General features: G+C 39.0%; 1 protein-coding gene across 1 annotated transcript in view; it reads left to right on the top strand.

The window, feature by feature from the left end:
• DOCK4 (dedicator of cytokinesis 4) overlaps positions 1 to 26,398 on the top strand; it is a 271,626-nt gene that overhangs the window by 142,510 nt on the left and 102,718 nt on the right. Inside the window, exons 17-25 of the mRNA XM_069976155.1 lie at positions 1,031 to 1,187; positions 6,944 to 7,041; positions 7,135 to 7,218; positions 7,316 to 7,416; positions 8,641 to 8,722; positions 9,133 to 9,303; positions 10,009 to 10,201; positions 15,181 to 15,308; positions 24,025 to 24,159. Coding sequence (XP_069832256.1) covers positions 1,031 to 1,187; positions 6,944 to 7,041; positions 7,135 to 7,218; positions 7,316 to 7,416; positions 8,641 to 8,722; positions 9,133 to 9,303; positions 10,009 to 10,201; positions 15,181 to 15,308; positions 24,025 to 24,159 — 1,149 coding nt within the window. The remainder of the gene's footprint in view (positions 1 to 1,030; positions 1,188 to 6,943; positions 7,042 to 7,134; positions 7,219 to 7,315; positions 7,417 to 8,640; positions 8,723 to 9,132; positions 9,304 to 10,008; positions 10,202 to 15,180; positions 15,309 to 24,024; positions 24,160 to 26,398) is intronic.

Below are 26,398 nucleotides of genomic sequence, written 5' to 3'. Positions count from 1 at the left end.
TTTACCATGAAATAATACTGGGTCATCTGTCGTCTTCTAGCTGTTCTACAAAATAATTACATTAACAACAAGGTTTAGACAATTAGGTGAATAATATTAAGAAGCTCCTATGTACTTTTCAGATATATGTGTGCAGCTGGTTAAAGGGGTTGTCTAGTGAAAATCTTTTTCTTTTAAATCAACTGGTGTCAGGAAGTAATATAGATTTGTAATTTACTTCTATTAAAAAGTCTTCCCATACTTATCAGCTGCTGTATGTCCTGCATGAAGTGTTTTTTTTTTTTTTTTTTAACTCTGACACAGTGCTCTCTGTTGACATCTCTGGCCGAGACAGGAACTGTCCAGAGCAGGAGAGGTTTTCTGTGGGGATTCTCAGAAAACGGAGACAGAATTCCTGTCTCAGCCAGAGATGTCAGCAGAGAGCACTGTTTCAGACTGAAAATAAACCAACGCTTCCTGCATAATATATAGGTGTTAATAAGATTGGGAACACTTGAGATTTTTTAATAGATGTAATCTGATATCAGTTGATTTAAAAGAAAAAGATTTGCGCTGGACAACAATAGAGGACAACATGTTTCTAACACAGTATTATGAACCTTTAGATGTTATAGCTATTAAAGGGGTTATTAAGGATTAGAAAAAAAAAACTCAGCTGCTTTCTTTCAAAAAAGCACCACCCCTGTCCTCAGGTTGCGTGTGTGGTATACCAATCCAGCTCCATTCACTTTATTGGAACTGAGCTGTAAAATCATAGCCAAACTGAGGACAAGAGTGGTGCTGTTTCTGGAGAAAAGCGGCCATGTTTTTGGAAACCTTGACAATACCTACACTGTAATTGTATTATTCTCAAACATTTCACATCTTTTTGTTCCCTTCTCCTGTCAGGGGAAGGAATTCTATTAAAAATGCATTAGATTATTATTACTATTTTTTTTTATGCCAGCATAAATTTATTATGCCCTGAAGAACTGCATTACTATGAGAGTAGACATAGGGAGCTATTTTACTTTGTTGTTGCTTGTTACAGTGTGAAGAGAACACCGTTTTCCAAGATTCCTGTCGCTACCTCAAACTCCCATTTTCGAAAGGAAATCTACATGGAAATAATAATCAAGCTGTTAAAAATACAAAAGAGTCTTTTTGGATAACCTCATTCCTTTGTTCAACTAAGCTAACACAAAACGGTATGGAATTAGCGAAATGTTTAATCAAATATTAACTTTCCTGCCATGCTAGCGTCTCCTTTATATGGCTTTGTAGTGTTGTGATCAAGGCTTTCCTGCTTCTGCAGGCCTGACAGTACAGACAGTTTTTATGCACGACTCAGAGGTGTGTTTTCCTGTTACCTTAGAAACATACTGAAGTTATTGCCTATGACAGCTACTGCAGCGTTCTCAGTCAAAAAGTAGTAGTATTCGCATAACAAACATTAAGATTTCAAGAATATTTAATGCGTATTCTTCCTTCATTTATAAAATATTATCAAGAGTATAGATTCTGAGTGTCAATCTGCAGTGCGGTATTGTGATACATATCCCAATTAAAAAGGCAAAGAAAACGTTTAGTTATTCCTCAGGGTACAGTATCTGTCTGTGAAGATAAACTAAATACATAACCCTCTCATGTAATTCACTATTTGCGTAAACAGTATTCAGCTTAGTGTACAATGGTAGAGAACAAGGCAAATGTATAATGGTTACCTGATAGATTAGAGTAACGAATCGCTGCTTGGCCTTTTGGCTAAGAACAAATGTTGTATCGGTTCTTATCAATTCCAGGTCCAGGGCACCCCCCAACAAAACAAACAAACAAACCAAAAAAAAAGACAAGGCTGCCATTGTGGAACATAATTTGTGAACCCACTACTTTTAGTTGAGAAGAATAGCACGGAATTCAGTACTGTCCTTGCCACCAAATCTCCAAAGTTCATTAGGTGCCCATTGGATCAGTCATATAAACTAACTGCAAAAGTTATTATTTAAGATTACAACCCTTTTATTGTGTTAATTAACATTATTTCTCCCCAAAGGCTGTTTAATTGCTTTACTTAAATTCTGGTGCTAAAATTGCCAACTTTAACTTTAGCTCCTAAAGCGGAGTGTGGGTATCTCCAACCCTAAATGGATTCTCACCCATTAGTCTGAATGCAAGACTGAATTCACTGAATATTTGACCACCATAGAATACGATAAGACATAACATTTAATATATCATGATTAAATATAGCCCGACTCTGAACTCAACAGGGCACCATAAATAATAAACAAGTGACTCAAAAGTCTTGTGGGAAAAAGAGGAAGGGAAGAGTGCACTGTAGGTTAGGTAGATGTGAACTCACTCTGCCTTTTGGGGATACCCCAACCACGATGACTGTCCCTTCCTCCAAGCGAGTACACAAAATAACATAAAGGTGACACACAAGGAAACTCGACCCAAATGTGCAGGGAGACAAACAAATGCTATCATTTTTGCAAGGAATATTTAGGTATCCTTGCTTATAAAAATATCAGATTTTTTTACATTCTTACTAATTTCCTGTCTATTGTTTTAGAGGTTCATCAGGGATCATATGTTTCCGATGAACTTAAAATATGAGAAATATCCGTCTGGTTAGTTAATTTGTCAATGAGATACAATACACACACAATGTAGGCGACAGTGCTTAACAGACAAATCCATATACAAATCTAATCAGACTGTAAGAATAACCCTAGTGAAAAATGTTGGTAAGGCTGGGTTTACACTATGTCTTCACAATCCCTTTTTTCCATCTGTTTAAAAAAAAAAAAAAAGGATGGAAAAACAGATGCAATTGTGTGCATCCGTTTTGATCTGTTTTCTATTGACTTCCATCGTTGAAAAAAAGGATCAAAATGCATCAGTTTTTTTAACGTACACAAAAACAAGGTGAAGTACACTTATGTTTACATTAAGAAAAAGGTTTTTTTTATGGAAATCAGAGGAAAAACATCAAAACGAATGCTCAAAATTGCATCTGTTTTTCCATCCATTTTTTTTTCTTTTTTTGCAAAAACAGATTGCAAAAACAGTGTGAACCCAGCCTTAGTTAAAAAGCCTATGATACATTGTTAGCCCCAATGTAGGGACAAGTAATAAATACAGCTCGCAAGTTGCACGAACAGCGGTGTAATAGACATGTAGTCTGAACAGTCAGCCAAATAATGTTATACAATATTAGCACATATTAAATAAACTGCCTTATGTGAAGGAGAAGCACTGAGAAGCACTCTGGCTGTATTGGGTCAAGGACACACAACCCATCATTTTAAGGCGTATAGAGGCCATAGTGCCTGGTGAAAAAGCTGTAATTGCGGTACCGCATGACCTCTGCATCAACCACACAGACCTGGATTTACACTGACTAAAATTTAGACAATTTAAGTTATTCTAGGCCATTATTTACATGCATTTCAGTCTGTGATATGAAGTCAGCTGGTAGTCTGGACTTCAATCCATTAAGGCACTCTGACATACTGGTTCATCATGGTGTGCAGTGTATTAATGCACCATGATGTACACTGTTGTCATGGCGATTTATAGCCACTCGCATCTATAGGATTGACAGGAGGAGGGAGCTACCCCTGTCACCCATTGGGACCTCTGCAGTGTGATTGTGGGGTCCTGATGCAGGCCAGGGCAGCCGGAGGCCAACTCATGGCCTCCATATCTGTCAGCTACAGAAGAATACAAAAAAGTAAAACAAGTTTAACAAGCATTGTTAAAGGGGTAGTGCGGCGCTCGGCAATTATTCACAGAATAACACACATTACAAAGTTATACAACTTTGTAATGTATGTTATGTCTGTGAATGGCCCCCTTCCCCGTGTCCCACCACCCATGCCCGTGTACCCGGAAGTGTGGTGCATTTTACATACCTGATCTGCATTGCGCCGTCCGCCATCTTGTGCCAAGACGTCATCTTCTGGAGGCCGGCCGAACAGCTCCTGCCATCCCTGATGCTGGCCCCCCTCTGCCGCGTCATGACTGTGCATAGCCGCGATTGCCTGAGCACAGTTATGCTCAGCCAATCGCGGCTGAGCATCTGATGACGCTGCAGAGGGCGGCCGGCACTAGGGACAGTCGGAGGTGTTTGGCCGCCCGCCCGAAGAGGACGTCATTGTCTGAAGATCGGAGACGGGGGTCGACACACGTCAGGTATGTATAATGCACCACACTTCCGGCTAAACGGGCAGGGGTGGTGGGACACGGGAAGGGGGCCATTCACAGACGTAACATACACTACAAAGTTGTATAACTTTGTAATGTGTGTTATTCTGTGAATAATTGCTGAGCGCCGCACTACCCCTTTAAGTCCCCTAAGGGGACAAAAAAAGAAGAAAACAAATGTTTTAGAAAAAAAAAAGTGTAGAAAAAACGAATTGCCCCTTTGCCAATAAAGCCATATAAAGCCTGCGGGGGTGGTGGTCGCTGACTGGCACAGTGTGGACTTCGTGTAGGGACCCATGTGTATCAGATACCTGCACGAGGTACATGGGGCAGTGTGGCTTGATCAATTCACATACAGAATTCTGATGTTTTTTATGCAGCCGAGAGGTACTAGTATCAGCCATAGGTGTGAGGTGCAGCACTCTTTTTCTTCCCTGAACCATAAACAAAATTAGTATTAGTATTACTTAGTGAACACCAGAAGAAAGGAAAAACACTCCTTACCTTAACTCCAAAATAATGTAGAATAAAAATGATTAAAACATCACCTGTGTTGCAAATTTGGTATTAACAAAAAGTACAGCTCATCCTGCAAAAACAAAACAAAAATACAACTCTGTCGAAAGGTGGCAGTGGTGGGGGTATATATAGTATATTTGACAAAGGCCCCCCCCCCCCAAGGTTTTTCCCTGACTTTTCCACAGAATAGATGACAAGTAACTGTTGTGGGTCTGACCACTGTAACCTGGTGGCACTAGAGGGGTGCAACATATGATGCACTGAAATGGCATATTTGGAAAAATTGCAGTTTTTGTTTTACAACATCTGATTTTCCTGAGCATTGAGCTCCGGAAAACACTTGTGGGTGTGGGGTCAAATACTCACTTTGGGGGACATTTATTAAGACTGGTGTATGAGTATGCCAGTCTTAAAAAAGCCCTGCCCCCATTTCCAGGCTAAATTAACTAAGAGGCGTTCGGTTAATACCTGCTGTGTTACAAATAGAATAAAATGTAAAAATATTTAAAAAAAAGTTGTTTTTAAAATTTCACCTTCACTTTGCTTAAATTCATGTGACCCACCTGAAGCATTAATCACCTAAGTTCCTATAAAGTGCTGTGAATTCTTTGAGGGGTGCAATTTTCGTAATGGGGTTCCTAACATACAGGCTTCTCAAATCCATTTAAGAAATGAACAGTTTTCTTAGTAAATGGATTTTGGAAATTGTTATATCACTAAATTCCCCACTATAAAGTAAAATTACATGTACCAAATGATGTCTACATGAAGTAGAGATATTGTAACTGGAAATTATTAGCACATGTATGTGCCATGACTATCTTTTTTTTTTTTTAAAAAAAGAATGGCAGACTTTGAAAAATGCACATTTTTTCACTTATGATCATTAAAGCTGGCGACCAATATTTATCATTAAAGGAAAAGTCCAGCAATTTTTTTTTTTATTAAAGTATTGTATTGCCCCCCTAAAAGTTATACAAATCACCAATATAGACTTACAGGAAATGCTTATAAAGTGCTTTTTTCCCTGCACTTAATACTGCATCAAGGCTTCACTTCCTGGATAAAATGGTGATGTCACGACCCGACTCCTAGAGTTGTGCGGGCTGTTGCTGCTGGAAAGGATTATGGCAGGGGGACACGGAGGGGGGACACAGGGCACTGGGGGGACACTGAGCATCCCTCTGCCATCATCCTCTCCAGCAGCCACAGCCCGCACAGCTCTGGGAGTCGGGTCGTGACATCACCATGTTATCCAGGAAGTGAAGCCTTGATGCAGTAGTAAGTGCAGGGGAAAAAGCACTTTATAAGCATTTCCCGTAAAAAAAAGTGTATATTGGTGATTTGTATAACTTTTGGGGGGCAATACAATACTTAAATAAAATTTTTCACTGGACTTCTCCTTTAACATAAAGTACAATGTGTCATGAAAAACAATTTCAGAATCACTTGTTTGAGTTAAAGCATTACAAAGTTATTAGCACATAAAGTAAGACATGTCAGATTTGAAAAATGGCTTGGTCGTTGGTCAGACATAATATTTTGGTCAGTATTTCTAGCTAAAACCAGGAAAAGTATCATTGAAAGATTTGCACCTTTTCTGTGTTTTTTGACTGTCTGAAATACTAACCAAAATGCTATGTGTGAGAATAGTTCAAGGTTCAGTCTTCAGATTAAAGGATACATTAGATGACTTTAAAGTAAACAAAACAATGTACAGTAAATGTGTGGTGCTGGAGATGTTGTTACAAAAAAAAAACAAAAAACTTTACCTACCTACTCTGCTCCTGTTGCAGTTCCTTACAGTTCCTACCCCCACTCATTTTCTCTCTCTGCTGCTGAGACAATGTGATGAAGCAGGACCTGCCTGTTCAGCCTATTACTGGTTGAGGCAAGACATTACTTTGCCAACTCCTCCTCCAGCGCATTTTCTGGGAAGCAAAGAGAAGAGACAAGCAGCAGGTAGGGGGTAGGAGTGACAATGGTTACTGTAGGGGACCAGGGTAGGTTTGTATAACTTTTTGTTTTTAGTTTTTACAACAGCCTTAACAGAATATAGACAACTTTATCTTCCAGGAATACCCTTTTAAGAATCTAAAACATTCCTTACACCCAGGCATCTTTCTAACCACAATTCCAGTGTTTATTTGCACGGAACTTTTTTATGCCTAAATCTGAAAGTTAGATATTATTCTAGCACATTATTGTGTATATGTTCATTATTACTTCTTAGGGGACATGCTGGATCTGCTTAAATGGAGAATGCACCCTGATAAGATCCCAGGCTCATTGTCTAAATTAAAGGAAATTGATGGTTCAGAAATTGTAAAGGTAAGCTGCCTAGTGTAGGTAAAGTATAGTATAGTATACCTTACAGTATAGTATACCTTACTAAGCTAAACCAACAATTTTCCCTATTCCCAGTTTCTGCAGGATACACTGGACACATTATTTGGCATTTTAAATGAAAGTTCCCAGAAGTACAGCTCAAAAGTCTTTGATTGTTTGGTAAGTGCCCTAAACAGTATTAGCAAATTTAATCTAAGAAGTATTAAAGCCATTTTAGTACTTTACATTTTTTTCTAATAATGTTTTGTGTTTTCAGGTTCATATAATAAATCTACTACAAGACAGTAAATTCCAGCACTTTAAACCCGTAATGGACACTTACATAGAAGGACATTTTTCAGGTGCCCTTGCTTACAGGTACATTATAAAATAGGAATTTCTTTTTTTCTATAGCATACATGCAGTACACATTTTTTACAGAAGGAGGATTGTCAGTACCTTTTTGTCTTTCAATGTAACATACCAATTTGAGATAAGAGTTGTAAATTGTTGTATGGATAAAATTAATTTCAATTGTATATAGCCACATAGTCCAGCATTGTTTCAATGCAGTTTGAGGCTGGGTTCACACTACGTATATTTCAGTCAGTATTGTGGTCCTCATATTGCAACCAAAACCAGGAGTGGATTAAAAACACAGAAAGGATCTGTTCACACAATGTTGAAATTGAGTGGATGGCCGCCATATAACAGTAAATAACTGTAATTATTTCAATATAACAGCCGTTGTTTTAAAATAACAGAAATTATTTGCCATTAAATGGCGGCCATCCAATTTCAACATTGTGTGAACAGATCCTTTCTGTGTTTTTAATCCACTCCTGGTTTTGGTTGCAATATGAGGACCACAATACTGACTGAAATATACGTAGTGTGAACCCAGCCTTAGAAGTGAAAGCCAAACTGTCATTGGTTACTAAGGACATTTAGATTGTAAGACTAGTGTAGGCTTATAGAGAAAAGTACATATCATGGGTCTGTAATCTAAAGCCCCTATTCCACAGGGCGACTATGAGGAGCAAATGAGCACTGTCAGCGCTTGTTTGCTCCTCATTCCCCACTCGTGGCCGCCGCTACTAAGCGCGGCAGCAGCAAGCTGGTGAGAGCCGGGGGGGCTGCCCGGGTGATCGCTACATCGTCCAGGCAGCCCATAGCATAAAGCAGAGGTTTGCTGTTGCAGCTCCTGTTCTACGGAACGTCGGCATCAGATCGGTGCTGTATGAGTCGTTTGTCTTTCAACAGTGTTGAATATTGTTTGTCGGCTGATCGTTGCCTTCTATTACATGGAACGATTATCGCCTGTAATCGTTCCGTGTAATAGGGCCTTTTAGAGAGAGCAAATCTGTGTCATGTACAAACTATCTCAAGCACTTATAATAATATTGTGTCAGTGTTACTTTAATTGAACACTTAATATACCTGTGTGGCTAAACTTTTTTTGTAGCCATATAGATTAGGTAGAAAAAGAAGTTGTGCCTCTTGGCTATGGCGCTAGTGTTTTCTTTCTTCTTTTTAGTATTTACTTTGCCCATGTTTACAATAAAATAACACACATGTATACGTTATCTTCTGACTTTCCAGAGACCTCATAAAAGTGCTGAAATGGTATGTGGACCGGATAATTGAAGCAGAACGGCAGGAGCATATCCAGGAGGTGTTGAAGGTAATGAAACAGAGAATGAGAGTTACTTTTGTTCTCATTTACATACGGGTTCATCTTTTCTTTACTGATTTATGCTGCTTCACTTTGATGTGGTGATAATTGACAATCGGCCTACTTTTGTACTTTCATAACTGCAGGAGCCAGAATCATGAAGAGGCAGGAGCTGGGTCCCAAAAACAGTTCATTATACTATCTCATCACTTTCATGTATTAGGTTACTGCCTGGTGTAGTAGTCAAACAAACCCAATCCTGAATACAAATTATCCTACATGAAATAATTCATGCTATCTGAATGTTGCAACTGTTTGGCACGTGCATGGCACAATCTCCTACTGATCATTTTTACTATTATAAAAAGCATTATTACGGTACATTGATGATGATTTTTTTTGTTCTTTTTGTATTGTAGGCTCAAGAATATATTTTTAAGTATATTGTTCAATCAAGGAAACTTTTTTCATTTGCAACTGGTGGACAAAATGAAGAAGAATTTCGATGTAGTATTCAAGAACTTATGATGTCAATTCGCTTCTTCCTATCCAAAGAAAGCAAAGGAACAAGTGCTTTGTCTCAGTCACAGGTTACTGCTTTTCTTTTATTTCCATTAAAAATAGCACTAATAGCTTATGATCAGTTTATAAATACTGTCAGTATATTCCATCAACTCCTGTATAATGCAGTCACCCAAATTGTATGCATATTCAAACATGCCGAAAGCGTAAATGCCCTTGAGTTTAGTAAACACCTAATTAATTTGCAAACACTTTGCACAAATCATGAGAAAACTAAAGATCAGCCCATATGTCTCAGACATGACAGTCCTATATTCAGCAACTGAATCTCAAACTCTACAAAAGTAGTAATAGATCAGGCATTTAAATACACTTTACTGGTAACCTAAGACTACTATTTCAATGGAAACCGTGAACAGCAGTGGAATATTCAGTAGGGAAAAATTAAGCTATCAGTATGTTTTGGAGTATGGGAGGAAACTTGAGTACCTGACGAAAACCTACACAAACACTGGGAGAACATACAAACTCCTTGTAGATGTTATCCTTGGGTGGATTTAAACTCAAAACCCCACCTCTGCAAGGCTACAGTGCTAACCACTGTAATTTTTATTTTTTGTATATATTTTATAACTGGAGACGAGCTTTATATACAGAACAGAATAAGATTGTTGCACATTTTCCATAGGTGAAGATTATTACTGTGATAAATCTGAGATTCTAATCATTAGACTGTCCCCTGAGTATATTCTTGTCTTTCCACACTTCTCCAGGCTGTGTTTCTGAATTCTTTCCCAGCTGTATACTCAGAGCTGCTGAAGCTATTTGATGTTCGGGAAGTGGCAAACTTGGTACATGATACACTGGGCAGTCTGCCAACGATCATGCATGCGGATGACTCCCTTCAGGAGACCAAACTTCAATGCATTGCAAAGACAGTGGAGAGCGAGTTGTATAGCAATCCTGGTAAGAGCAGTCATACACATTCTGTATATTTAATGGTATAAAAAGCTACAAAGAGCAGCAGTTTCTTGGAATTATTTTACACTTTTATTTTGGTAAAGCTATGATAACATGTTTAAGTGGATACAAGTTAAACCATTTGCTAACATTGTGGTTGACAATTAATGTTATAGTTTCCGTGGACTAATGACAGTTGTGCAATATATTTTCTCGATTCTTCTTGTGTAGCCGAGTATCATCTTTTTTTATATGCCAGGTTAAATAGGGTGACTGGTTAGCCACCTATTCATATGCCCTGATTATTGTGCATCAACTTTTGGATCGCATTTGTTTAAAGGGAATCCGTCAGCTCCCGGGCACTACCTAAGGTGTTGACAGTGTGCTGTAGCTGGCAGCTTCCAGTAAGCATGGTGCTTTTAGGTAATTTTCCGTGCAGTGATTTATGTAAAATCACTGAGTCTCCTACTTTCATAGAGCAGTTGTTCATGCCACACTTGTCACGTATCCTCCTCCCTCTTCATGAATAATCAATGCTGCCCGGCCTCCTGCTCGCTCAGTTGTTAGATTGCAGATCAGTCCTCTGCAGGCAGGTTATGTCTTAAAGAATCTCGCCTACCTAGTATGTTGGAGCTGTGGTCTAGGGGTAACTCACCTCTCTAGAGACCTGCCAGCAGTTCATTCTCTGGTTCGAATCCCCTGATGGAAATTAAATAGATGTCTTTTTTTTCTCATTATTGTCTCATTTTTAAGGCTATGTTCACACAGTATTTTTGCTCGGTATTTTGGTCAGTATTTTGCAACCAAAACCAGAAGTGGATTGAGAACACAGAAAGGCTATGTTCTCACACTGTTGAAATTGAGCAGATGGACGTCATTTAATGGCAAATATCGGACGTTGTTTAAAAAAAAAAGAAAAAGAAAGAAAAATAATTATTTGCCATTAAATGACAGCCATCCACTCAATTTCAACAGTGTGTGAACATAGCCTTTCAGTGTTTTCAATCCCCTTCTGGTTTTGGTTGCAAAATACTGACCAAAATACTTAGCAAAAATACTGTGTGTGTGAACATAGCCTTAAAAATGATAAAATAATGAGGAAAAAAAGACATATATTTAATTTCATCAGGGGATTCAAACCAGAGAATGAACTGCTTGCAGGTCTCCAGACAAGTGAGTTACCCCTAGACCACAGCTCCAACACATTAGGGAGGCGAGATTCTTTAAGACATAACCTGCCTACAGAGGACTGATCTGCAATCTAACAGCTGAGCGAGCAGAAGGCCGGGCAGCATTTATTATTCATGAAGAGGGAGGAGGATGCGTGACAAGTGTGGAGCGAACAACAGCTCTGTGACAGTAGGAGACATAAGATTGTACATAATCCACTGCACAGAAAATTACCAAAAAGGCACCATGCTCACTGGGGGCTGCCAGCTACAGCACACTGTCAACACCTTAGGTAGTGCCCAGGAGCTGACGGATTCCCTTTAAATATAGAGGAAAAAATAGGATCGTGTTCGCAGTTCATGCCCCTGTTATGAAACACAGCATGTACTTCCACTGTGGCATCACCCTCCTGTTAGACTAAAACCACCACAATACTTGTCTAGCCCACATATAGGACAATAATTGTACATCCCCTAGGACACAGATTTTCACACAATTATCTAGGTGTCTAGGAATCTAGATGATAATTACAAAGCTTTTTCTTTTTTATTAATTTTTAGTTGATGTTGAGGGATGGTGGGAGAATCTATATTTGGATTGTATATTTAGATATTTTTTTTCTAATGACCCCTAGTGGAATACAAAGTACAGAAGTTACTAATTTTTGTCTGCCAATAGGAATGTATCAAACACATATAGGCCTTTTCATTTTACATTCATTTGTGGTGTAATTTTTTTATTGTGTTTTTATGTTTTCCTTGCTCTCCAGGAAGAGTTTGGTCTAAAGGCTTTAATGGGTTTGCTTACTCAAACTCAGATTAATGTTGCTTTTCAATTAAATGAAATCATTGATTGCTGAGATACTTTTGTATATGCACTGAGGTGTGTTGCAATCCTTAATTTCAAGAAAGAATTAGCTTTAGTTCAGTAATCCTTATGGCAATAGGCACATAGTTACTAAAGTGAAAAGAAATCTTATAATTTCTTAATTAAAGAAAACAATAAATACAAGTGTAATTTACTAACCAACAATATGACAACAATTCAGCTCTGAGTAAAGACCTGTCCACATCTATGTTTTTAGCATTTGTTTGATGTTTATTTCTGAAAAAGATGCTGATTTGACTGAAGGCTCTGAAGTATCCTACTGTATAGATATACACCCTGCGTGGTATACTTTTACGAGGTGGACAATGCCCTTTTCACAATTTATCAGGTTCCTCGCCCTCATCACTCAATTTAAAGGAGAAGTCTGGCCAGGGGAAAACATTTTCTAACATCAGGGCCAGGGGGAAGATAAAAAAAAAAAACTACACCAACTCACTTCTCCATGTGCCTCTCTAGCACTTGATCGCTGCTCTGGAATCCCCACCAGGCTCCGGGATCTCTAGCAGAGCCGATATCACAACCAGGCTGATGGACTGGCCATCCAGCCAGTCAGTGACTGGGGCGGACTCTCCATTAGCCGGGATGGGCATTTTTCCCTTGAAATCATCAAATGTGAAAATGCCTTCCGGCCGAGATCCCGGGCTGATCATGCTGCTCGTTGCAGGAACGGGAGAGGTAAGCAATATTTGCATCTGCAACCTGTCAGATTTTTGATAAGGCCAAACGTCTCCTTAAAAAACTTGTTCAGGCTGTCTTCACGTATATACATGGAAGAGGCTGCACTTCAAAGGGATCATTGTTATGACTTCAGCCAGGAACAGGGCTCTGAGTCTTCAGGATGGTCCCTGGCCTTGATTCATAGATCCCTGCCTGTTTGCATAAAGGAAGATGCACAATACAATACATTTTATTCATCCTGAGGGAAATTTCAATATCACAGCAGCACAGCAAAGACATGAATCATAACAGTAGACAATTGACATTGGAATCACCATACATTAATAATACAGACAAGTCTATACAATACACAGTTGGTACAACATCAATAGTATTATGATAATTTGTCATGACATTGGATTATACAGTTGATTTAAAGGTTTAACATTTGTGTAATTGTTGTACACCCCCATAGCTCTTGATACAAGTGATTTCCTATATATTTCCCATTAACAACTTGGTTTTTCAACTGCCTTATGAACAATTTGCATTCTGACTTCTCTACACAGGTGTAAAGGGTAAATTTTGCAGTTTTCATGTAGAGAAGTCATAATGCAAAAAGGCGATGAAAGTGTCACTTTAAGAATTCTTTGCTCTAGTACATTCTCAAAGGTTGCCAAATGGCAAACAACCGGCAAGCATGCCTCCCTGATAAGTTGCTTAGTTTGCAGCAGACACATGCATGCTACATCTCCTAGCATACAACTGCAATACAGATGGCACCCACCACTGTGGACTGATAGAACATAGTTAACATTTTACAGTACACATTAAACCTTAGTTTTGTAAAAACCTCTACATATTGCACCTCCAGTTTAGTTATTGCTATTAGAGTGGACCCCAAAATTGCATGTACTCTGTGCAACAGAAACATTACTGCATTGTTTACCCCTCTGTTTTGATGATACTGTTTTGATGATCCGAAAACTAAAAGGGGGGGGGCAGCAAAAGGCCTTACTCTTGGACTCAAGTAAGCAAACACTCTCTTCCCTAACACTAGTGCGGATGTAGGCTCCCGTTAAACAAGTAATAAGAGGAACCACCTGATGCATTGCGAGACATAAAACGAACTGTCAGCTCAGTGAGGGATCAGGTTACAGACTTCCCATAGAATTCTATTGAGAGGGGACGGACAGTGGCTGAAGACACACACAGACAATCCAGCAGCTTGAAGTGGGTGCCATATTGCACCCCACTGCTTAATTCACAGAACGTAGGTAAACAGGAGAAGTGGTGGATTCCGGCACTCTAGACGTGAGGCTAAAACTTAACTTCTAATAAATATGCATTAAAATCAGAAGTCGCTAAGCAGACCAACGCGTTTCACGCGACTGCGCTTAATCATGGTCTAACTGCTTGTGAGCAAAAGGTTGGTTAAAAACATAGAGCATACAATTGTGCGGAAGCCACGTCATAATACAAGGGGGTGGATCTTCTGATTTTAATGCATATTTATTAAAAGTTAAGTTTTAGCTTCACGTCTAGAGTGCCGGAATCCACCACTTCTCCTGTTTACCTACGTTCAGTAATCAGTGCCTGGCCAGCACCGGACATTCGTGCACCCTCCACCCTTTGTGATTGCTGCAAGGAAGATTACATCTAGGTGAGCTGAATCCCCACTTACTCTTTTTGTATGCTTAATTCACAGCTTACATTGCTCTCTACAACCCTACTGCTACTTCTGAGGGTATGCTATAGAGCAGGGGTAGGGAACCTTGGCTCTCCAGCGATTGCTAAACTAAAATTCCCACCATGCCTTGACAGCCAAAGCTTTAACTTTGGCTGTCCAGGCATGATGGCACTTCTAGTTTTGCCAAAGCTGGAGAGACAAGGTTCCCTACTCTTGAGATATAGTCTAGGAGGATCTCCTGTTCTGTATGTGTCCAGTGTATGAAATACATTATTGCAGCTAGTATTGACTTGATGCTTTAAGAACAAAAGAAAACTACAGATAGTGAGTACAGATGGAAAACAAGCAAAGATACTATGTACAAGTTATATTATGCCTAGAAATAATGCTACATTACTTCTGTATACATAAAGAACAGTTTGAAAAGTTTACTGTTAGTGACCATTTAAAAAAAGTTTTTTAAAAAGGCCGAAAGATTTAGAAAAAAAAACATTATAGTCTATGCTTAGTTTGGGTAGGCTCTGCTTCCAGAATGATTGAGCTGACCTGTGTAATAATATGAAATGTATTCTTATTTTAGAGTCCCGGTTTATTCTCCTCCCTGTCGTCCTTCACCACCTCCACATGCATCTACAGGAGCAGAGAGATCTTGTAATGTGCGCACGTATCCTTAGCAACATGTTTTGTCTAAGCAAGAAAAACAGCTCTGTAAGTAATTGCAAGATGCTTATTATATACATTAACATACAGCATGCTCAATAGTAATCCAGAACACCCTGTAAACCATTTCCACAGTAATCTATATATAGGTGAAGTGCACTGCAGGTGCTGAGCGTACAGCTGTAAGGCTATCATTTGTGGCCACCTCAGTTTTAATAAACAGCATGCTTTATTGTTTGTCTTCATCTCTAGTAATTACTTCTCACAAATACACTTACATAATTTGGAGAGTTTTTGCTTACACACTGGTATATATGCATATATATATATATATATATATATATATATATATATATATATATATATATATATACAGTTAACTCACAGGTAAGTTTCTTGCTTATATAGTGCAGCAATAATTATTTAAAAAAAATGATGTGGATATTCTTATGTATGCCTTGTGTATACAAATGTTGTTGTGTCATAAATGAACTATCTGCCATCTAGGCTACTTTCCTTCTGACGTGTAGCTAATATTTTCCTATTAAAAAGAACTTTTAAACTTGAAGCCCTGTGTCAAATTGGCGTGGTCTAGAGTGTCTGTGCCCTAGGCCTGTGACTCCCCTGTGTCTCTCCTCCCCATCATTAAAAATGCCTCAGGCAGGATTTGTCATAGTCATCACTTGTCTGAACACTGCACATGTGCCTTGACGATCCAGCACTTATGTGTTTAGAGTGATGAGTAGGAAAAATTAGGGGGGGGGGGCAGATTGTGGGTACAGAGTCATTTTAAACAAGAATAAAATAAAAGCACACAATTTTTGATGTGTCATCAGACATATTAAAAGTTATTGATCACAACTGGGATAGCTTCATAGACTATAATGAAGTGAAAAAGTCAAGTTTGATTGACAACTGGGTAGAGATGCATGCTTTTGCTCTGTTGGGCTATATAACAGCCAGAACCACTGTTCTGGTGTTGTTTTAAAGCCAAAATCTACAGCCTGGCATATGGCAGCTGATAAATACTAGAAGGCTTGAGTTTTTTTGTTTTTGTTTTTTTAAATAATTTACAAGACATGAGGTACAAATTTGTCTCTCTGGCACCAGTTGATTTATAAACATTTTTGTCCTCCAAAGTATCACTTTTAAGATTTTTTTTCCTCCCTGTAATTTTCTATTTTACTATATTTACTGTACAATCTTGAAAATGTGCTGTTTTTACTGTAGTCACTTACCCTAATTAGGCTGAGGCTGACCTCTGCACAGGTCAAATAGGTCATTTATACAAATGTGTCCCATAAAAGTATAGGATCTTGAGCTGTTCATTGTGCCTGTTAAATAACAAAAAAGTCATGCTTTCCTTACAGCGGCAAGTGTCATTGAGGTTGTGCTGAGCTGCAGCATTCAGGTCTCCTCCCTACCTCACCCCTCCCTGCTCTGCAAAATTGTTGTACAGGGCTTAGTGCTAGAAGCCAAATTATGTACATCAGTCATGCAAGTAGAGAGGGGTGAGGAGGGAGGAAAACACAGTTTCATTACTTGGCATACAACCAATACCTTGAGAAAGTTATTATTTGTTTTATCTCCCTATTAGCCATCTGCTCATGTCTGCAGCTCTGAGCATGATATTGAGTTGGAACATTCCCTTTACATCCAATTGTCCTCGATTTTTATTATCCACCCTGGATGATCTAAGCAAGCACAAGTCATGTGTTTCTGTAGGTCTGTAAACAAAGAAGTGGTCAGCACAATTCAGTTCCTCTATTCACACAGGTTCATGCTTTAATGGCTGAAATACACACACAAAAACAGAAAAGCGCAACAACATGACGCAAATGCCTAGGCAATATTGTTAGAATAGATATTTAGAATTTCAAAATTGCTATCGAAAAATGCATATCATTTAATTAAATAGTGTATACCACCTTAAGGTGACCCCAGAGGGGATGGAGCTAAACTATCCTCTGGCCTCTCTTTCTTTACTAAGCATGTAGGTGTGTATTTACAAATCACAAAAACAGGATCAAATTTATTTAAATCACACAAGAAGAGCCATACTGATACAAGGTCAGGTTAGAAACCAATTCTCAGTAAAATACACACACACAGTGCTGTGTGGCTGATGAATTGCTACTCACATGCCTACTGTTCAGAAGGGTAAGGTTGCTTTGTCCCATACTTGGACATAAATAATGCTTCTGTATAGAGGCAGTCCCATGGTTACATGTAATACACTATGCTGGTTTACAGCCTATTAGCAATTCACAAACTAGTTGATCAGGGTATTTTTATATTAAAGTTTCCAAAAAATATTTTACAGAGCAAACACATTCAGCCTCTGGTACCAAAAGTGTCTACCAAACATCCACTTGAGTGCCTGATCTCCTGGCGCTTTGTGATCATGAAAATGTCCCTCAGATGAATGGAGCGCCAGTGTGTATGTACAATAAGTCCTCCATTCATTCTCCAAAGGGCTTCCATATATTGCTGAGCACTGAATCCAGCAGTTAGATCCCCACCAATATGAGAGTTATCTTTCTTCCTGTGTATATGAGTTAATGTTTGATCTTGGAACATAATCTCTTTAAAGTGACACAGTCACCCCCTTTTTGCATTATGACTTTCCTATACAGGTGTAAAGGGTAAATTTTGCAGTTTTAATATCTTATTTTATATGATGCATCATGGTGCTTGTTTCTGTAAAAAGTGATCTTTTATCTGCGGATTGTGCTACCTTGGCGGGACTTCGCGGGTGCAGCACCACTTAGCCCCACTCACATCATTACATAGCCCCCACCCTTCTGTGATGTCATCGACACAGGCCCTGCCCCTCGGTGGCCATTGGAAGGGCTGGCCTAAAGGTCTAGGCCCCATCTCCACTAGGTCGGCCCACACCAATGGCTGCTGAGGGGGCGTATGTGCTGACGACGTCACAAAGGCTTTGCCCAGGTAGCACAATCTGCAGATGATAAAAGATCACTTTTTACTGGAACAAGCACCATGACATATGATACAAAATAAGGTATGAGAACTACAACATTTACCCTTTACACCTGTGTAGAGAAGTCAGAATGCAAAAAGGGGGTGACAGTGTCACTTTAAGTCTCTCGTAAGCTCCTCTACTGTAGGTTTGGAATAATAATGAAATTGGCCTCTCTGAATTAGTTTTCAACTTTTGCAATAATTTTCTAAATAATCACAAACTTCAGGGTGTCAAACTGGCAGTGCTTTATCTGGTAAGTAAACTTCATAGCAAATTACAGTGGTGCCCTGGATTACAAGCATAATTCGTTTCGGGACCTTGCTTGTAATCCAAATCCACTCTTACACCAAAGCAAATTCTCCCATAAGAAATAATTGAAATGCAGACAATTGGTTCCACACCCCAAAAATTATTTATTATTCTGAATAACATATAGAACAGATGTAACAAACAATGAAAAACAGCTGAATGTGTCATATTATAAGTTACTGTACAGTATAGCAATCAGCATGTGGCATTATGCAGTAGCATAGTACTACAGGCTAAAATAGAGAAGCAGGGCTGCTGTCAGAGGTCTGTGTGGTCACATGACAACAATGGGCAAGGTGTGTGTGTTCAGCATGGACCAATCAGGAAGTGAGAGTCACAAAGCTGTGCAGGAGGACAGTGACAGAAACTTTTCTATACAGCTCACCCAGTCAGTGACTGGGACAGGATGCTACTCCAGTCACTGATTGTCATCACAACTCGGGGAAAATTCCTTTAATTTCTTCTCCCCAGACAACCACTTTTTACCAAGGCCAGACTGACTATTTTCCTTTAAAATGGTATAAAGATGAAGGGGCCAGGATAAAGCATGTACTAGCATGAACAAACTATTACCAGTTTTTGTCAGCTGTCTTACCTCTAGATGCTACTTTAATAATATCTGTAAACCTTTTTATGAAGACTAAAAGTAGAAAAAGGGCTGCAGACTTTCTTTGTCTTTGGAATACGTTTTTTATGGAATAGACCAGAGAATTGACATACAGTACAGTATCTCTTGGCCAAGCTTTTAACCATTATGCCGTTCTGGCATTAGGCCCTCAGTAAATAAGGCGGGATAAATGGGGCTGGGCTTTATTTAGGGGCTTTATATTCATACTCAAGGCTGCTGCAGTTTTCACGGTTTTTGTCAGCAGGCTTGCCTTAATTGTGTCTGGGTTTTGCAAGCTATAGGTATATTTTGAGTTCTTTAACCCAAATTTCCCCATCAAAAGGGAAGTAATGTTTTGTCTCTCTAGGCATAGTAAAAGGTCTCTTAGGAGCTTCCGATTTCTCTTGAAATTAGCCTTTTGACATTTTTATGTGAAGGAAAATCTTTTTCTTATTGTTTCTAGTACTACAGACATCTTTTTTGTATTTTGTATACAAAACAATCTCACTCAGTTCTTTTACCTCCTCAATATTCATTATAACCCTCTCAGCCTTCCACATTAGTATCATCAGAGGAAAAGTAGTACTTCTTGTTCCCATGATCTACCAGAGATGATGTTTTACCTCCTATTTTCTGAAAATAAGAATCTCCTTCACTAGCCACAGAAACCAGAAAAACGTTGTGTTTTTTTTTTTTTTTTTACAAGATTGAGGCATACTAGCAGTGGGAGATTGATTAGCTAAAAATGACTGAATTTTCTAATATATATAATATCATTCATAAAGTTATTTATTTTCTGTAGGCAGCATCTTACAGGTAGCTTAGAGTTTTAAAGGTAACCAATCAACTAAAATAAAGTGTTTTTTTTTACACTATTATTTCACTGTAATACATCCCATGACACACTTTACAAACATATCTGTATAGCCTGGCTGCCAGGTATACCCAGAAAACATACTTATATCGATTCCCTTGCTGTATGCTAATGGCTTCCATCTAGTCATCTTTGCGGGAGTTTTTTTTTGGTCCAACTTGTCACAGTCTTGGGGCTGAGTTTCTCTGTAATCAGGCATCTATAGACATGATTCACAGCTTTATGTCATGCAATTGTCATCCAGTGGTGGGCCTAGAAGTGCATAGCTGGGTCCAACAAACATGTGCAGTGCATGTACTCACATTCAGATGACTAGATGATAACAATTTGCATACAGTATGGGAATCAATATAAGTACCTTTTCTGGGTATTCCTGGCAGGCATCCAAGCTATACAGATATGTTTGTCAAGTGTAATATAGGATAGGGATAAACCAACAAAACACAGTAATCACTGAACTCAAGGAGAACAGCGAAAAAAAATTCCAATGAAGTACTCAATCAAGAGTCTCCACTGATGCCCCCAAAAATTTAAATATGCAAAACAAGAGTCCGTGGAGCCTCAGTTATGAGTTTCAAAACACGGGATAGCCAGATATCTCTAGCCTGTTGCCAACGGGGTGCCTCCATGATGGGGAGAGCACCACACCACCCTGATAAATAACCCCTTAAGTCCTACTCGGTTGCGAGTATTGGAACATAGACAGGGAAACAACAGGGTGGCCCCTTTTGTCAATGTCTAACTCAAGGTACGAGTATAGCGATCATGACAAGGGCTTACAAAGGCAGGCCTCCACCCACAGACAGCCGTTTCGGGGTATTTGCCCCTCATCAGTGTGGGGTAGGATTCTATACTCGTACCTTGAGTTAGACATTGACAAAAGAGGCCACCCTGTTGTTTCCCTGTCTATGTTCCAATACTCGCAACCGAATGCGACTTAAGGGGTTATTTATCAGGGTGGTGTGGTGCTCTACCCATCATGGAGGCACCCCGTTGGCAACAGGCTAGAGCTATCCCATGTTTTGAGGATAGGGATAAGCCAAAATACAGTGCTAGAAAAGTGCTTCACTACGCTCTGCTCTTGGCTTGTTAGCCGACTGCCTATTGAATTCTGTGCCGCTCATGGTACCTGAAAAACCTGGATACAATCCTGGGAAACCTCTCCCAAGACTGTATCCAGCTTTTTCAGGCCCTTGGAGTGATGCAGAGTTCAAAAGCAATCAGCTGACAAGCAGACAGCCAAGTTTAACAAAACGCTTTTATAACTTTCTTTAAGTTTTGTGGTTTTTTTTCTTTTTTAGATTGGTTTGCTTTTAACTTTTGGCTTATCTGTTTTTTTTTGTTTGTTTTTTGTTCCTCTAAACAATAGCATACAAAAAAAAGCAAATGTGAAAAGAAAATACCATATAATATAGCATTCCTTTAAGGATATTGCTGCACAAGAACAGGTTTTGGTTGCAAATTTGTTTAGGTATGCACTTTTAAAGGGGTATTCTGCTCAAACATAAATTTTGATATGTTTCTGCCTATGGTGAGACTAACAATTGATTCCATACTTGTTATTGTCTATTCAGTCTCCTTCCTCAAGTTCTGACCTGCTGCTTTGTGCTGACAAAAAAAACTGTGTGAGCATTTCTATTCGTCTCTCACTCCTCCCCCTTCCTCCCCCCTCCTTTTTGAGACTGATAATGAAAACAAGTACCTGGCAGGCTGTATCTGCAACTTTGTAGCTTTTTTGTAATGCCGGTAGGGTTAATCTGAGGACAAGTTGCCGATTAACTTACTGTGAATGATACTCTCACCATTACAAAGTTGCTACAAAATTGCTGATAGGGACTTGTTTATATCAGCTGTCTTGGAGGAGAGGGAGAGAGAAAAGCTTACACACAGATTTTTGTGTCTTCAGCAGAAAGCAGCAGCTCATAGCTAAGGGAAGGAGACTAAATATTTAATAAAAATAGAAGGTATTGGTAGTCTTACCATGGGCAGCAACATATGAAAAGTTATAGTTGAGTGGAATACTCCTTTATTTTTTAATGTTATCTTTGCACACTATAATGTTCTATATCATACTTTTCTTGACAATACTATTTTAGCTATTTTTTCAACCTACAACTATTTTTGCTGAATCCACCATATAACGACACACTTTATCAATTGTGCTCAGTTATGTTAAAGGGAAGTGAGGACTAAACTGCTGCCAGATACCTTTCTACAGAGAGATCTTTGAAAAATGTGTTTAGGCATGGTTTTTTTTTTTTTTTTAGACATTGGCTCAGATTTACTATTAAAAATGTGCCAGAATTCTGCCATGATTTGCTTGAAAAATAAAATCTGACTTACATGCTGTATGCCACAATTATTTTGTATTTTTGTAAAAGACTTTGGTTAAAGACACATTGGATTTGGGGGAAGGAGGCATGTCTTAAAAGGCGACACTTTACTCCACAATTGCACCAGAATTCTGGCACATAATAAACCAACTAATATAGTACTTGGCCCAACAGTCCAAGAATACACAAGATTTATCAAACAATCTAATTCACTGTGAGCAATGTGGAGCATGTTTATTCTGTCAAATTTAAAGGATTTAACTAGGATTACAAAATGTACATTTCCTTTCTTGCAAAAACAGCATAACACCTGTCGCCAGGTTGTGTATGGTAATTCTGATCCATTCAATGGAACTGAGCTGCAAAACCACAACCAAACTGAGGGCAAGAGTAGTGATGTTTCTGAAAGAAACCATGTTTTTCTTAGCTTGGATAACCTCTTTCACTTGAAGAATCCGTCATTTTTAGTAAATCTGGGCTATTGTTAGGTTCTTGTTAGGTGCAGTTGTTGATAAATAGCAGATCTGCATATTATAAGTTGAGCCTAGGTTATCGCAGGTCACAAATCAAGACAGACATTAAGCATTTTTGAATTCAGCCTATGTTTTTTTTTTCCACTAAAATGACACTGGTCAATGCTGTACACACCATTTCCTGGGAATTTATGACAATGAACCAGGAGGGCCAAGGATAAGTCTACAGTATACAATAATATGTGTTCTGCTCTACTTTACTTGCCATTTTCCATTTAGTAACACACTAAAAACAACTTTTAATCTTGCAGCGTTGTGTCTAACGGCAGGGGCTTACATTTGTATATGCATTAGGCTTGCACCACCTCTCTGTCCTTCCTCCCCACCCTCCTCCTCATTAGGAATGATCCAGGAACATTTACTGCTGTTTGAGCTTTGCACAGGTGTATTAACGATCCAGCCCATGTTCATTATGCACACAGGTGGGGAATAGGAAGCAATAATCTGCCTGGAGCATTCCTAATGATGAGGAGGGTGGGAAGGAAGGACAGAGAGGGTGTGCCAGCTTGCATATACAAATGTAAGCCCCGGCTGTTTACATCACAGCGCTGCAGGATTAAAAGTTGTTTTTATGACAATAACTGAATCACCTGCCGAACGGACCCCAGGAGATTATCTTGGATTAAAAGCAGCTATCTGAAGGTACGGAGTCGCTTTAAGTGAGGGCTATTTGTGGATTTTCAAGTAGATATCTATCTTATACAGGGTGACTACTATTGATGAGAGCAGTTATTTTCTTGCCAGAGCATGACTATCTTTTAGACCAACCATAAATGATGTGCACATCAGGAAATGATGTCTCATTGGTGTACCACTAATTTAATTTTAAAGTGATTTCCTGCCCATCCAAGTGGGTTTATTAGGGGTTAACAGGAGAGTGATCACAGAGAGTTTTTTTTATTCTTTTCAAATAGGACACCATATCACTTGCAAAATGTCATTTTTTATTACATCCTCCGTAAAGTCATGTCATATTCATTAGAAACCTCTGTGTTGAGTACATGTTATGATTTACATAGTCAATGAAGACTAAAGCCATTTTCCTTAATACTTGCTACAGCTGAACCAAATGTTTTTCTGTCGATTTTTTTGATAATATATTATATATTTGGTTATATTTAGGAGAAGTCTGCAATGAAGGAAATTGATGTGATTGTGAACAGCTTGTTGGATATTTTACTAAGGACTATTTTAGAAATTACAAGTAGGCCTCAACCTTCAGGTTCTGCTATGAGACTTCAGTTTCAGGATGTAACTGTAAGTATTTGGCTTGACATGTAGACAGTTTACTGTATTAAAGTTTTTCGCTTTGTTTCAAACATGTGGACCACTTTGTATGTAATATAAACATCTCAGTACTGTCCATTCATATATTTGTACATTGCAATCAGATGGCCCCTAAGGCGTCTTTTTCATAACTAAATAGCCCCAAGCTTGATTAACTTAATCTTAATACTGTAACCCACCCATTCCCTTAATTACACTGGTTACCCTCCTCTGCACCCGCTCCAGTTCATCCATGATTTTATTAACCTTGGGAGCTGCTGCCTGGCACTAATCACTAAAGTTAATTTTACTTTGAACCCCCAAGTCCTTTTCGGGAAGCAATTTTACCCAGTGTTTTATGATTTAACATATAATTGTACATTTTATTTCTACAGCTCAAGTGCATCACCTTTAGGGATGGTCCGAACCTGCCGAGGTTCGGGTTCGTATGAACCCGAACGCTCGGCATCAGATTCCCGATGTCTGCCCGCTCCGTGCAGCTCCCGAAAAGTACGGCCAATGTTTTCAGTTAAAACAATGGTCGTTCTTTTCATAATGCAATGATTTGCCTTAAAGTAAATTTTTTTAAACAGCTGTTGTTTCTGACTACGACCATCAAAATAATGTTCATGTCCTTTTATTTTTGGCTGTTGTCTACAGAATTTTATGCAGTTTTTCATTTAAACAGCGGTCGTTGTTTGGGTGTCAAATAAGGGCTGCTGTTATATGTAGTGGGAACATTGCCTTAAAGGGGTTGTCTAGTTATAATCTTTTTCTTTAAAATCAACTAATATCAGAAAGTTATATAGATTTGTAATTTACTTCTATTAAAAAATCTCAAGTCTTCCTATACTTATTAGCTACTAAATGTTATGCAGGAAGTGTTTTATTTTCAATCTGACACAGTGCTCTCTGCTGACATCTCTGACCAAGACAGAAATTTTTCTCGATTTTCTATGAATCCCCATAGAAAACCTCTCCTGCTCTGGACCGTTCCCCTCTCGGCCAGCAGAGAGCACTGTGTGAAACTGAAAATAAAACATTTCCTGCATGACATTTAGTAGCTAATAAGTATGGGAAGACAAGATTTTTTAATAAAAGTAAATTACTTTCTAACACCAGTTGATTTGAAAGAAAAAGATTTTCACTGGACAACCCATTTAAGTTTCCTATTATTTATGAAGATAAAGAATATTTTTTTGATTTCCTTTTACTTTCTGTGTCAGCAATTCTCTGTTGTAATCTTTGCTTTATTCTCTGCCTAGAACACTTTAACCCCTTGTTAACCTATCTTGTACCGGTATGGCTGCCTTTTCCCTTATGACCCGTGCCTTACCAGTACACCATTGGGTCCAGGGGTCTCTATGAAGCAAGCTCAGAAGCTGTTCACGCTTCATAGAGGGTAAGGACTGGCTGTCAGCAGCTGGGCCCTCACAGTTAATGACAGGCTACAGTGATTGCCCTCCCGCAATAAGTTTTCCTTATGTGGAGTTATCTTTTAAGTTCCTAGGGGGACTTAAAAAGCCTTAAAATAGTCTGTTTTTAAAAATATGCCATACCCCTCCCCCAATAAAAGTTGAAATCACCAACTTACCCAATATACAAATAAAAATAATAAAACTAGATTTGCATTTCCAGAGAAATACATAGTGCTTGAAAAGAGCGCCCCTTTACTATTGACTTCCATTTAACTTTAATCCTGGGTGCCGTCCCTTTACGAGCGACTTGGGTCCCATCCCTTTAAGAGCAACTTGGCTCCCGTCCCTTTAAGAGTGACATGGGTCCCTTTAGGAGTGACCTGGGTCGCTTTAAGAGCAACGTGTTTCCCTTCGCTCTTAAAGGGACCCAGGTCACTCTTAACGGGACCCAGGTCGCTCTTAAAGGGACCCAGGTCGCTCTTAAAGGTACCTAGGTCGCTCTTAAAGGTACCTAGGTCGCTCTTAAAGGTACCTAGGTTGCTCTTAAAGGGACCCAGGTCGCTCTTAATGAGACCCATTTCACTCTAAAAGGGACCCAGGTCGCTCTTAAAGGGCCCCTGTTGCACTTAAAGGGACCCAAGTGGCTCTTAAAGGGAACCAGGTGGCTCTTAAAGGGACCCAGGTCGCACTTAAAGGGACCCATTTTGCTCTTAAAGGTACATATTTCGCTCTTAAAGGTACATATTTCGCTCTTAAAGAGCCCCAGGTCGCTCTAAGAGGACCCAGGTCACTCTTAAAGGGACATATTTCGC

Source organism: Dendropsophus ebraccatus, chromosome 1 (genome assembly GCF_027789765.1).
Source record: "Dendropsophus ebraccatus isolate aDenEbr1 chromosome 1, aDenEbr1.pat, whole genome shotgun sequence".
Lineage (NCBI taxonomy): Eukaryota > Metazoa > Chordata > Amphibia > Anura > Hylidae > Dendropsophus > Dendropsophus ebraccatus.
The sequence above is the reverse complement of the archived record's forward strand: the minus strand, read 5'-3'. Positions and strand labels throughout refer to the sequence as shown.